The sequence below is a fragment of the Protopterus annectens genome, chromosome 1.part0 (assembly GCF_019279795.1).
Source record: "Protopterus annectens isolate FY-2018-M chromosome 1.part0, PAN1.0, whole genome shotgun sequence".
NCBI classification, from domain to species: Eukaryota; Metazoa; Chordata; order Ceratodontiformes; family Protopteridae; genus Protopterus; species Protopterus annectens.
Window position 1 is genome coordinate 1,851,381,195 of NC_056725.1, and position 14,744 is coordinate 1,851,395,938.

The following is a 14,744-nucleotide window of genomic DNA, read 5'->3' on the forward strand; positions in this document are numbered from 1 at the left end:
GTGGAGCTTTTCTCCCCGGGCCTCTACTGAAAAAGGGCCTTTTCGGCTCAGTCAGACACCCCTGGTTAACAAATGTAAAATAAAATAAAATAAAAATAAATAAAATATACTTTTAGATACTCATTAGAAAATACATCTGTGAAATTAATAACGTACCTCACAACAGACAACAGTGTCCAGTTATCAGAGGATGTGCACTATTGTAACAAGTTGTACCTAGTAAAAAGTAAAAAATAATTTAACTGATGTCATCACACCAATAATGTACTAAATGTAGCAATTAAGTGCTAGCTGCTGTAATACTTAAGAGTCTTTTGAGTCCAGGTTGTTTGCTCAGACCATCTGCATTATCTGAGTACTGGAATCATTGCTGTAAGAAGTGCTAATACTTTCTAAAATATTCTTGTAATACATTTAACATTTAAACCACAGCTGAATACAGGCCCAGAATCAGATAACTCATCCTGAAACACAGGAACTGAATGGCATGGGAACCAATGCAGTCACCTAAAATTTGTGCTAAGCATAGGAGTTACTCACTGGGAATTGTAGCTGAATCAGATCATGATCAAATGGGGCCCTATGAAGGGTAATGGACAGCCTCCCCCGCAGCCATACCAATATCCAATTACTTGGCTGTCTCTCCTCAGTTACCATAAAACACTATTCAAACCTGTCAGTTTACATACTATTTCTTTCTTTTTTGCTTCAACAATAATCATAGAGATTTAAAGCTGATATTTCAAATTTTACAGCAAAAACACTGACAGCCATTTGCTAAACAAAACAAACAACTCTTTTGAAACTAACATTCACTGAAAATGCATATGGCAGTCCATTAGACTATAAGATGTGCAGGAACTCATAATAAAACAGCATATAGTGAAGTACTAAACACACTGAATGTCCAATGGATGCAGCATTTCTTTTCAGTAGCAGCCTATGAATACTGTCTGGTAAAGTGCTTTGTACTGACAGATAAAGGCTGGGGGAATCGAATCATGCACTACAGAAAAAGCTCATAGCCATACTCAGCTGGACTAACCAATAGAAAGACTGTTGTAGCCCAACAAAGTGCATTTCACCCCCACGTGCCTGCAAAAATCAAGGATAATTAAAAACGTATTCACAATTAAAATGTTAACATCAAACTTGTAGACTTCATGCTGTTCAGTTAATTCACAAACAGATAACAAACACACTGTCAACAGTCAACAAAACAAGGAAACTAAGGACTGTACCCAAAGATGGTGATCCTGGTGAATAAAAAATATTCTTACTTTCGGATTAAGAATAACTGTGACACTTTATTGATTAGTATTACTGACTAATTGTAATCCCCCATTGATTTACTTGACTTTTCTGCATCCTGGAGGACAGTCTGCTGGAAGGCAAATCCATACCGATGGCATTCTGTAAATCATAATGAGGACATTCAAATCAAATCAATACTGGGGGCAATCTGGAGGCAGAAAAGACACACACACACACACACACACACACACACACACACACACACACACACACACACACACACACACACACACACACCCTGCAAAAACTTCACCTTGTGTCCCTTCTGTGCTAAAATTACTTGCTGCTAAATCAAAGGGAAAAAGGGTATGATCACAAAGACTACAGCTCCTGCAGTTTACTCATTGAATTTCCTGTGCTAAAAACAAATCTCATTCATGAGTTAAAAAGCAGTGCTCTGAGTGGGTCTGATCACTGTTAAAAATCAAATGAATCTCATAAAACAAAGCTATATTTCCTGTCCAGTTTTCCTGCAGCTGTTGTAAAAACAAATTTTCCGCTCACCAGACAGGTTTCCAGGCTGACATAGCAGAGAATGGCTTCTAGGCAGACGTGCTTCCAATACTGAAGCTGCTGAAGACTTCTGGTTGATAATGAAAGTTGGTGGAGGATTTTTTTTTTTGTTCATTTTTAATGTCAAGTTGGGCCAGACCCCACAGCCTGCACCAAGCCCTAAGCAGCTGCCTAGGTCACTTTGTGCTGAATCCAGCCCTAGATGGTATGTGTTCGTTATCAGATACAAACAGTAACTCAGCAATATACATACTTCACATGGATGTAACAATGCCCACTGCAAGATACTATATACAACTTGCTCTGAGAACTGCATCAAGCCAATTATTTAATATGTTCAAGGTGCCAGAAGGTTGATAAAAGAAGGAAAATTAAGCAGCAAGAAGGCAGGAAATCCTCTTTGAAGAACCCTGTGGTACAGCGACAGCCTGCATATAGACATTATTGTCTTATTATAAAACATTTCTCATTCTATTTGATGCAGATAGGGACTGCCTTATCAATACAACTATTTATGTGAGGGTGGATGTCAGAGGCATAGGTAGCAGCTTTAGCAAAGGAATCATTTTGAAGAGGATTACAGCAGAATTTATTTAGGTTATCCATTAACAGAAGAAAGTTAGGTTTTGAGAAGTCCCTAAATACAGAGCTATGTATAAGGGAAGTTCCACAAGTTTTAAAGGAAGAGGTCACTAAATTATGGTCTGATTTAACAAAGCATGACTGAAAACAATGCCATAACATCAATTAATGTTTTCTCCATCAAAAGAATAATATGTATGAGGGTGAGGTGTTGTAACTAATTTAAAAACACACTTAGCATACAGTCAGAGATCACCGCATTCACTATGTAGGGGTACATATATCAACAGAGGTCTACGCAAGTAGAAAAAAAAAGAAAAAAAAAAACATTCTGCAGTAACGTCTCCAAAAATGTTATATGCTAACACTAAGAGCATGTATTTTACAATGTTATAGCACCTGACCCTTAATAAACTGGCAATAGGGCATAATAACAAACCTTAAAACCTCAGACATTAGCATACATACCAATGTAATCAGTCTCCCTCACTGGCCACTATAGTGCCTGTTCTGCTAAGTAGTACTAACTTTTCACACAGCATGCCTAACAATGCCTTCAACAGCATATCCTCCTAATCTACTACAGCTAACAGCATAGAATTCAGTGAATCAAGTTGTCATTTTAGCCAGCCTCTATCATGCATGTTGATGTGTTACCTGTTTCAATCAAGCAGGCATCACCCATTAGTCATGACACCTCTCTCGCTCATGCATATTATTCACAGTCATCTGCATGCATAGTCAGGCAAGTACTATGCCTCTCTCTGTGTGGAGAGGTACATTTTGTCAGCACCCGTCCTGTGTAAATCAGCATTACATCTGTGCAACTCACTTACACACTGTGTAAGTCCTTTCTGATTCCTACCCTAGTTTGTTATGACAAAACTACTACTCAGTATAACACCAAATGTTTGAAAAAGTGCAAGTAATAAGCAGAGTTAGATTATGTCATGATGAATCCACATTTTCATATAGCAGTCAACCGCACTTTGTCTGTTTCTCCTTCAAGCTTCTCCTTTAGTCATGCATGTATTACTTTGACCGTAGGCTGTAACATCGGCTTTTGATTATAATACCTGTCACCCTTTAATGTGTGGTATGCTGGTATGCTAGCATGGATCCTATTTGACTGCTGACTAGGGAGCCTAATCAGCCCATGTGTTCTCCTTTAAAGACAGTGTCATGTGTTAAGAAAATAGGTTAGTCTGCCAATTCTGAGGACATCCCAGGCCCTTCCATGTTGTGAGCTCACAGTTGCCACAGTTCGGGAAGCAAATGCATGATACAACACATACCAATGATCCTGCCTAAATGGCTCTCCACTGAACTGAGTGGGTTCGCTAGGCTTATTGCTGCATGTGATACACCTACATTACTGGAGATGTTGCCAACACAGCAAGCCAAATCACCACTCTTTCCTTATTGAGTCAGAACTGGACACTCACTTTCAATCTCTGTTGCTGCCACCTGCAGTCCCTGTTCTGCTAATCAAACACAAGTCATCTGAGTCACAGACTGGGCTTTGACCTCCTGACCCATAACAGCCAGGCTGTCAACCATGATACTTTCTTTAAGATTTTACCTCAGACATATTGTATCATCACTAATTTGTGATCTTTTTAGACATTTATATGCATTTCAAGTCGTGTTTATTTTATACGAACCCAAGGAAGTTCATTCATGAGCTGTTGCCATATCAGCCAATAACATCTTAAAAATACTGTATCCCATGTCAATGGTCACTGTACATCTATGATTCATGCCACTAGAACTAAGAAGTGATACATTAGATTTTAGTCGATGAACTTGTACAGAACCAGTAACATATTTAGACTAATGGCTAGATGGACATGCATTCCTCAATCTAATCATTAATTACTTTTGAGATGATCTTCATATCATGTTAGTGACATTTACATATACAACTGCTATTACCTGAATATACCGGTGGTTAAGTCAGTAATATCTCTTACCTTTACTTACAGTTCTGCTTGTGATACTATATTCGGTCTTTGTTGCACTTGCTCTAAACAATCACTGTCACTAAATTCAGCTCAGCCATAAAAAATGGACCACTGATATCAGTAGGTCTACAGACCTACCATAGTTCTTTAAATAAATGTGGAGACTAGAGTTACAACATGGTATCCTATCCAAGATTATAATCAGTTTAAGAAGCCAAATAAATTGTGTGAATGTTTATCTTTAATATGCCTTAATACAATTAGCAGATGTCTTGTTTCATGATAAAACATTATACATACAAAGAAATTAAGTTTTTACTAAAAAATATGTTATTTGATGAGCCTGAGAGCTGAATTTTTTATAAATATGTTTTAACACTTTGTATTTTCTGTTGAACAGATGGATATGTCCAGAGAAATCACTTAGTGACAGAGTAAGTATAGAGCTTGTTGGTACATCTGAGAAAATAAACAGCTTGTACAGACCATGCATACTACTAAGAACGGCATAGAGTCCTAGTGTGTTGTTACCTGCCATTTTTGTATCTGATGATTTTCATACTTACCTTTTGCATTTCAGTCATTCAGTCAGATCATGCAATCTGATGCAATAAATTGTTCTTTGATTAGTTTAAAAATGTAACCTGGAGAAAGACAGCATGATAAGGTGTCATTTACAAACAACATATTGTGTGAATTATGACCATCATTGCTTATTAAATATCAGTAAGGTGTATATTTATTGTAAAAGCACATGGTTATCAAGTTCTATACACAGCATCACTGATCCTTAATCTTTATATAAATTCCGTATATCTGTTTTCTAAAGGTACTAAAGGTATCTGTTAAATGCACACATTTTAGTTGATATTTCTGAAGATACCTAGAAGTCTCACTATCAAGGAAATATCTTTATACCACACTACCTCCACCAGTATGATTTTCAGTCTCAGACTTTGATTAACTGTCAACATCTACAATAGAAGCAGGAGTAGAGGGATCATGAAATTATCAATGCAGCAGTTAAGGTATTACAGAAGGAATGTTCTCACCACTAATGTCAGCACACGCTGCAGACTCAGCAGTAATAGCATCGTCGTCATAGTGCCATCTCCTGGGGGCTTGAGCAATACTACCTATTTAAGAGTAATTCTCTTTCATTTCCTCTGAAAGCATATTAACAGAGAAGATTAAATAGCTCCATCCTCAACATCAATACAGACCTCTGCATTCTCTCTCATAATTAAAGTCTTGATATGTTTATCCCTTCTGGTCTTTTGAGTCACTGCCATATCTCCAGCACTGCAGTTCACCATCATAATCTATAAGTTAGAATCAGCCTAGGAACATATTAGCAAGGACCAAAATGGAGAGGTTGGCTTGACAGAAGATTGCCCTCCAAATGTAGTATTATAGTAATCTATGAGTAAGAGTCGTCACCATACTTTGAGTAACCCTATTAATCTCTAGGATGGAAGCAGGAGTAATGGGATGATAAAATCAGTAATATTAATGTAGTAGTTAAAGCACTGCAGAGGAGAGGCTCTCACCAGCATACAGAATTACCATATCAGCCCAATGTGTAACAGCCACATTGAAGACATAAGTTAACCAAAGAACAGGGAGCATGCTAACTGACTGTGTAATACACCTGTTTTCATTGATTGCAAGAGCAGATGTTTGACACATCTTCAAGCTGTCTGCACGATGCTACAACTTACTAAGTGGTGCTTGAAAATAAACAGCAGGGATAAGTCAGTGAACAGAATAACAGGAAACATGACAATGTGTCACCTAAGGGTATAGATACCTGTCCATCTCTCTTTTAGGATGGTTGATCATGCTATCTTAAAGCAGAGAAATCAATAAGCATCAAACTTAAGAAGCAAGACCAAAGCCTGACTCCCAAACAACATTTTGACTCATTTGTGATCACTTCATACAACAGCAATCACAAATGAAAGAAAGCTTCCAACTGCAAATAGTATTCAGAATTTAAAAATAAATTACAAAACAAAAGCATTTTTGCAGGGGGTTGCCTTCCTGCACCCTCTGATATGAAAGGGTGCACCGCAACATGCTGATACATATACACAAATATTTTCCAGCTCCAGATTTCCACTATTATGTGGAAAAGGGAAATCTCCAGTACATCAGCAGTTTGAAATTCCAGGGTAAAGCCAACCAGTCTCACACTAGTGACACAAATGAGTGTCAATCTCTAGTATTTCACTATCAAGCATAGCTCCTCCAGACACCTTTATACTAAAGGATTTGCAAATGTGGTTAAAAACTTTTTATCAAAGAAAACAAAATGTGTATTTTATAAGGTTCAGGCAAACCTTGTAGTTTGTTTAATACATATATCACAGCCTTTAAGAAATTCAAGCAAATTATCCTGCAACAAAAATATTTTCAAAGAGGAAAATGTTCAAAAAAATATTCCACATCTATTTAGAACAGAATTTTAATAAACTGTGAATTAATGCTCCAGGGATAACGTAAGAGTTCCTTCAGAATGGACACTAGATTACTACAGTAGGTGCCTAGAGCTGAAACAATTTGCTTATTTTGCACACTGAAAAAATGCACCTTGTGAGAGTTAAGTTCAGTAATTTAATCCATGTTTCTCACTTGACAAAACGGTATGCCTGTATTGTAATAGAATCATTCAATAACTGAATACTAAAGGCTACCTTTCAAAAAGGATTGCAGCTCTTGGTACTGAAGTAAGTGAATACATATAGTATCACAGCATCATAGGAAGTACAAGGCAAGTAAGTCATCAGGCCATATGAGCCTTTCTGACACCCACTCTCATGATGTACCACCTGCTTCTAGAAGAGAAAAGCAGGTCAGACCCAGAATGAATTTGCGGATCCATATCCAGTCTTCAGGGTTTGTCTTGAATTATGCAAAGGTGTCACTCTGTTTAACATGTAAGAGCAGTTCATCCCAAAAATGGGGTAAATGCTGTGTAATACATCTCTCTTCAGCATATTTTTTTATATCTTGGTGGAGATTCAGATCCTTAGAACTAGTTTTAGTGGAGCACTTTGTCTTCTATAGGTGTAAGAGATAAAGGAGATTTGGATCCTTAATAGAACAGCATGCAAGTTCTAGAGCTCTACATAAGAATCAATAATGGACCAAGTATAGAGATGTAATTTTAAATCTGTCTTGGTAGCTAAAGGTTTTCAGACCAGTAATCTTTTTGGTTAGGAAATTCGGTGACCTTTCTAGCCATGCAATGTGTTTGGATATGGATGAACAAAACGGGGCACTGTACTCTATAACAGGTCTAATTAGAACAAAGTACTGGGTATGATAACTTCTTTTAACTGGTATGAGATGCCTTTAGATATTAGTTGTGCTAAACAGGACACTTACTACTAATTCTAGCCTACATGGTAGTCAAAAGAGAGGGACCTGCTGACCAAAGTGCTAAGATCCTGGATTTTCTGTCACTTGATGGTGGGGTACTAGCTTACTGTAAGTAAGGAATGAGAGTGCTTTGCCAAATGCAATAATACTGCACTTTTTTGCATTTAATGTTATCCTTTTTTCAGTATGACATTTGTTAGTAAGGATTAGTCCTTGCTTTAGTGGCCCTTTATTAAGGAATGGTCAAACAATAATACCCACATTGTAGTAACTATCTGACTCTGTTAGATGTAGATCTTGATTTACTGCTTGAAGATCAGAGAAGTATATGACGATTAAGAGGGGTACCAGCAACAGTCAGGAGGGGTCCTATCACTAATCCCTGTGGTACACCACTACCTACCTTCTTTATTTCTTTTTGAGGTAGTATATCCTACTTTAACCATCTGGGTTCTATCTTTTATCAAATTAGCTATCCACTTTAAACTGTCTAGGTCTACACTTAGTTAAAGTGCCTTGTCCAGATCCAGACAGGTTGTATGAACAGAGTGACTACTATCCACAGCCCTTGTGACCTTCTTGAAGAGGTTTACTTAGTTAAGTAGGTGTAATCTCACTTTGTCAAAACCAAAGCGGTGAGGGTCTACATTTATGATAGTTTTGATAACACAGTTTATAAAGTTTGATATGATGTGCTCCATGATCTTCTAGATTGCAACAGGTCTTTTGTTATAAAGCTTATTTAAACTTAGTTTCTGCTGTCTTGGTGTGACAGTTCTCCACACATCTGGGATGTACCCTGTGGATAAATTTAGGTTAGACAAATTTAGGAGGGGCTCAATGAGAATGTGTTTGGCACTATTTATTAGGCATTCTGGTATGCTGTCTGGTCCCACTGAAATATTTTTGATTTTCAGAGCACAGTTAAGACATGTTCATTTAAGATCTGAGGTGGTACCATGGTTTCAGAGATTTGTGAATTTCAATGACTCTTTCCTGGGTAAACTTTGCACTAAACTTAGCTGCAAGAATATTTGCTATGTCCTTTTGGTTTGAGTAAGGTGATAACCTGTTGGATTAGTTCAGAAGACTGGTGGGTATTTTTTCTTAATATTCTCATATAATTAAAGAAGGACTTGTAATTGTTCTTGACTTTAGATGCTACTCCCTGTTCATGTTTTGCTTTGCTCTTCTGATAGAAGCTTTATTTATTTATTTATTTTTTTGCTATTCCCCTTGATAAAGTCAATAATGTGAGCATATTTAGGTTAATTACAGGATTTTCAAAGTGTTTCCTTTTTTGTTATAGAGCTTACTTATACTGGTGGATCACCAAGATGGTTTATTTTTGAATTTCCCAACATTTTGGTTCTAGTTGGGACTGCCAGATCTAAGCACTTTCCCAGCTGGGAGAATAACTGTTACATAGTAGCAGCTGTAGATGCATGAGGTCTGGTGATACTGCAAGTTAATTTTGGGAGCTCATAATAGAGTTTGAATACGTTTGTTCTGAAGTCCTTACATTTGGATTTGTTTATGGGAGAGTTGAGACTTTAAAAGAAAAGGTCACTAGTTTATGGTCAGATTTAACCATAGTCGAGGATACTATGGATATGGCACATTTAGTGAGTGGGCTACATTGGTAAGGACAAGGTCTAGATTGTTTTGCCTCCTAGTGGGTAGTTAAGTAAATGTATATTAAAATATCTACAGAAAGAATAAAGTAAAACAACTGAAAGGAATATGGCCTACTGAAAGAAGTATCTTCAAGCCATACACTGATCTGTGTTATATAACATTAAATATCCTGTTTTTTTTGCTTATTTTTACGAGTTATTTGTAGCACTTTATTGTCTGCTGCATACTTTTCTAGCTAGTTTCACTGTGTGTGAGGTATTAACTAGAAAGTTTCTACAATTGTTAAGCATCTGGTTGGGTTTGTTTGTTCTGATTTCCTGCCAAGGAGTGTATCATATAACTTATTTGCAGTTAAAAGCATTCTCTAGAGTCTCCTTGCTCATTTATCTGTTTAAACATTTCTGCAGTTTTTTCTACCGAAGTAGTGTGAGTAGTTGTAGCATTGTCCATATTCAGGCTTGTGTTTCGGGCCTAGTTTATTGGTAGATGCTGTGTGTCTGAGCACATGTTCCAGGCCATCTTAGTTTAGCCAAAGCCAGTATAGCATTTCAGTGAGAGTGAATTGTTTATGGTCATTGGCTGATTGGGGTTACCTGGACTACGGCTTGGAGTAAGCACCTCATTGGTTCTTTAGAGCTTTTTTTTAAAGTTGTTTCAGGTTTCAACTTTGTTACTTAAGAAGTTAACTTGTGAGTGTTTCTGCCATTTTACACTGAGCTAATCAGAGGAAGGGCACTGAGCAAACTGATCTGTGTTATATAACATTAAATATCCTATTTTTTTGCTTATTGTTATGAGTTATTTATAGCACTTTATTGTCTGCTGCATACCTTTCTAGCTAGTTTCACTGTGTGTGAAGTATTAACTAGAAACTGTCTACAATTGTTAAGCATCTGGTTGGGTTTGTTTGTTCTGATTTTTGTGTCCCAGCCTCCGTCCCTACTGGTATCCTGTTCTTATACTTGGTGGCTTTGCAGTTGCCCGCCCCTACTGTATATTTGATCTGGGACACTCCTCCCAGTCTAGTGTAATTACCTCATTCTACCTAATCAAGGGAGAACATTTGAGAAGGCCAACCCACTTAGTTTCTGCTCCTTCTTTCCCCTTTCTACTTTACAAAAAAAATAAATAAATACATTTCTAAGCTTGTTTCCTGCCTTTCCTGTAAGTCATCTAGTCCAGATACAGATTTGCTGTATCCAGTACTGTTTGTAAGCTTCTGAGCCCCCAAGACTTTATGTGTTGGAGGGAAGCCTTCTAGCTTAATTTTGTTTCTACAACTAGCCAGTTTATTAGTTTCAACACTCAAATCTGTTTCTTTGAGCTCAGCACTTGTTCAGAACTCACTGTAAGCACTAAATATGCTACAAATTACTACAGCACTCAACTTTCCTCACTTGTCTAGAGGAAAACAGTTTTAGTACTTAATAAATAAGCACCTATCCAGGCATGTCTAAAGGTCTGCTACCGGTGTTTTCTCCTGTCTACCTGATGAATATGGGCCTCTTGGGGCAATGCAGCAATTGCCTCATGTACACAGACAACCCTCTCCTACTACCACCCAACACAACAACCTGTGAGAGATGCACTTATATAGCCAAACTGAAAGCAAAGCTCTCTTCACCCAAGACTGGACTAGACAGTCAAGAGGAGAAGGTAAACACTTGCGCCGCACCACACTCATCACATAGTCCCACAAAACCAACACCACCAAAATGCACACATAGAAACACAAAACACACACCTACATTCGCGGAGGCTCTCAATAAAAATCTACCCAAGCAACAGGGACCTCCAAAGCAGAAACGCAAGCAACCTCCACCCCCCCCCAACACAACCCAAATGGCACATAGCCCACAATCTCAGTGTGCCACTCAACCACAGCCCATAAGGCATAACAACGTACCCAACACTCTAGTCATAGGTGACTCTATAGTCAGGCACACTGATGTTCCACTCACCAGGCTAAAGAAGGAGAAAGTTGCTGTCAGCAGCCTGTCGGGTGCCAGGATCCACCACATAATGCACGCACTCAGGTCACTCCACAACAAGTACAAATATGACTCTGTCATTGTCCATGTTGGTGTGAATGACCTGAGACGTACCTCCCTGGACTACATGAAAAGAGACATGAAGGAGTTGTCTGTTCTTGTAGCCCAGGCAGGTATGACCATAGCTCTGAGTCGCATCCTGCCATCACCCAGAATGATACCACAGTACAAGGACAAAATTACTGACTTCAACAATTGACTAAGCTTCTGGTGTCATTCTAAGGGGATCCAGTATCTGTCTGCCTGGGATGACATGATCAACAAACCACGATGCTTTGCCAGAGGTGGCCTGCACCTGTCGCCCTTGGGATTATGGATACTGGCTAAGGCTCTTGCCACCCCTATAGTGCCTTATTTTAGGCAAGGTTCAAATGACAAATTCACCACCGTAACAGTTACAAGCAAGCAAAATCCGAGGGTAATGCTACTCAGTGCTAGAAGTCTAAGCCTCAAAATGCACTCACTCGAGGCACTCCTTAAAATGGAGAACATCGAATCTGTACAGTGACAGAGACCTGGTTCAAGGCTCCAGAGAGCAACCCTGCATTACCAGGCTATAATTCATGCCACACCTTTCGGCCACCTAACCTGGACTGAGACACTAAAGGAGGAGGCGTGCCCATATTCTTTAAGGATATCCACACCTCCAGGTTAGTTGCTCAGCATAATGCATCTGAGATTATCCAAGTGCAACTAACTCTGGGCAAGACCACAATCCAAATTGTAGCTTGCTACAGATCCCCCACCATGCTCCAGGATTCCCACTCCTCATTTCTTGATACACTGGAAAATATTAGGGTACAACCTAACACCCTAATAATGAGCGATTTCAACTACCCCACCGAAAACTACTCATGTACCAACTCTTGTGCTCAACGTTTTCTGGAATTCATAAATTCCAATGCTTTGGATCAACTTATCCACACCCCCACCAGGGGCAGCAATATCCTAGACCTGGTCATTACCAACATGGGCAACCAGTGTTCCACACCAGAGGTCAATTCCTCATTGGTCAGATCCGACCACAAGCTAATCACCCTAGACATCCACATTCCACCCCCACCCCCATTAGGAAACCACCGTAAAAAATTTCTCCAAAGCCAACTTCACACTTCTTAAGACAGAAGTGGCAGACTTCACGACACCCATGCTGATGGACAATAGAGGTATGACTGCTGAATCCTATACAAATGCACAGTATAAGCACTTACACGAGTGCATGGATCATGCAATCCCTAACAGAACCAAGATGCTATCCTCTAAAAAATGGAAGCCAATCTGGTTGTCCCCTGCCATAAAAAAAACTCTACAACAGAAGAAAGAAACTGTTGCAAAAAAAAGTAAAATCTCATGATAGGAGGAACTCATGTACACAGACAACCCTCTCCTCAATAAGAAGCTGAAATCCCTCATAAAATCCTCCAAAGCTAGTTACGAAAACAAAATCATCACTGATTCTAAAGACAACCACAAAGCATTCTATAGCTATGTCAAGAATCTCAATGGCAGCACTCAGATCTGCTCTGAGTTACAGCACAATGGCACTAAATATACAGAACCAAGTGATATTGCCAACATCCTGGCAAATAAGTTCAGTGCTAACTTTACCCCTCTCTCACCCCCTAAAGGGCCCATCTCTATACTGGAAGAATGCAATATTCCTGTAATCACAGCTGCACATGTAAAAACACGCACTCTCCAAAGCCAAGAACACAGCATCCAGGGGAATTGACAACATCCCAGGCTGTGTTCTACACAAACTACAAAACAAGCTGGCACTCCACCTAAGTACCATGTTCAATCATAGCCTCACCTCAGGCTTTGTGCCCACAGAATGGCGCACAGCAATGGTTATCCCACTCCACAAAGGGTGAGCCACCACGGACCCCGAGAACTACCATCCAATTAGCCTGATGAGCCTGGTCTGCATGGCTATGGACTGTATCATAATGGAACTTATAAACAATGACACTGGTAATCTCCAAAATCTGGACCCTACCCAATTCGGGCTTGTAAAAGGCAGATCATGTCTCCTAAACCTGATAGACTTCTTTGAAGCGGTCACCAAAGCCATAGATGAGGGTAAGGTGGCTCACACAGCCTATCTAGATCTCCCTAAGGCTTTCAACACCATCCCCCACTGTGGAATTATAGATAAACACACTAAACTAAGTATAAATCCCTATGTCACAAGATGGGTTGCCAACTGGCTCACTGACAGAACCCACACTGTGAAAGTAGCAGACTGTAAATCCAACTTCAGACCAGTGACAAGTGGAGTACCACAGGGTTCAGTCCTGGGTCCTCTCCTGTTTGGTATCTACTTCTCTGAAGTACAGGCTAACACAGAAGGTCTTTGGCTAACAAAGTTCACAGATGACTGCAAACTAGGAGCCATAATCAAAACTCCTAACGATGCAGACATCCTGGTGTCAAAGCCAAAAAGTGCATTGTTATCTCTTTTGGTAAAAACTCTGTACCCATGAACTACCACATAGGCGGTAGTCTACTTAACACCAAAAGTGTCATAAGAGACCTTGGAACACAGGTGGACAGTAGTCTCTCCTTTGATAATCACATCGCCACAGTAGTCAGGAAATCCTTCTACATGGCACACCTCAAAACAAAAGGTTTCTCATCCAGGAAAAAAGAGGTCATTGTTCCCCTCTACTTGTCACTCATTAGATCCATTATAGAGTACAACACTTCTTTTGGTATGTTCCTCACGAGACATCTACAACAACTGGAAAGGCCGCAGAAATACCTCACAAAGAGGATTACCAGCCTCAAACAGATGCCCTAGGTAGACCGTCTCAAAAAACTCTAGCTTTACTCCGTCGCATATCGCCTACTCAGAGGCGATCTCTGCCTAACATACAAAGCTATGTCAAACTCAGAGCTGTTGGACATGCTCCACTTAAAGAAATCCCTCCGAGCTGCACGCTCTAGGGACCTAAACCTTGTCATCACAATAAACAGAACATGCTGGAATGATAGATTCCTGTCCCAGAGACTTCCCATACTCTGGAACAAACTACCTACCTCTATCAAACAAAACTCCTCATTAGCACTCTTCAAGAAAAATCTTGATGATTGGATGGGAGATAGAAAATTCACCCCAGGGATCACTTCTGTGGCTCTGCTCGACAGGGGCACAGGAAAATAATTTTCTTGGGTGGTGAAAGCCAGGGTACTGCTTGGCTAGGCTTATATAGGTCTTAGGGCCAATAGCCTAGTACCTACCTATGAACCTATGAATACCCATTCAAGAGGTTCTTGCACTATGAACATTCATCCA

The 14,744-nt window shown here is 39.4% G+C and overlaps 1 protein-coding gene across 1 annotated transcript in view; it reads left to right on the forward strand.

Annotated features, from left to right (window-relative positions):
- The window catches only part of FYB1 (FYN binding protein 1), a 2,052,110-nt gene that overhangs the window by 1,997,767 nt on the left and 39,599 nt on the right, over nt 1-14,744 (forward strand). The window contains exon 19 of the mRNA XM_044069852.1: nt 4,774-4,807. Coding sequence (XP_043925787.1) covers nt 4,774-4,807 — 34 coding nt within the window. The remainder of the gene's footprint in view (nt 1-4,773; nt 4,808-14,744) is intronic.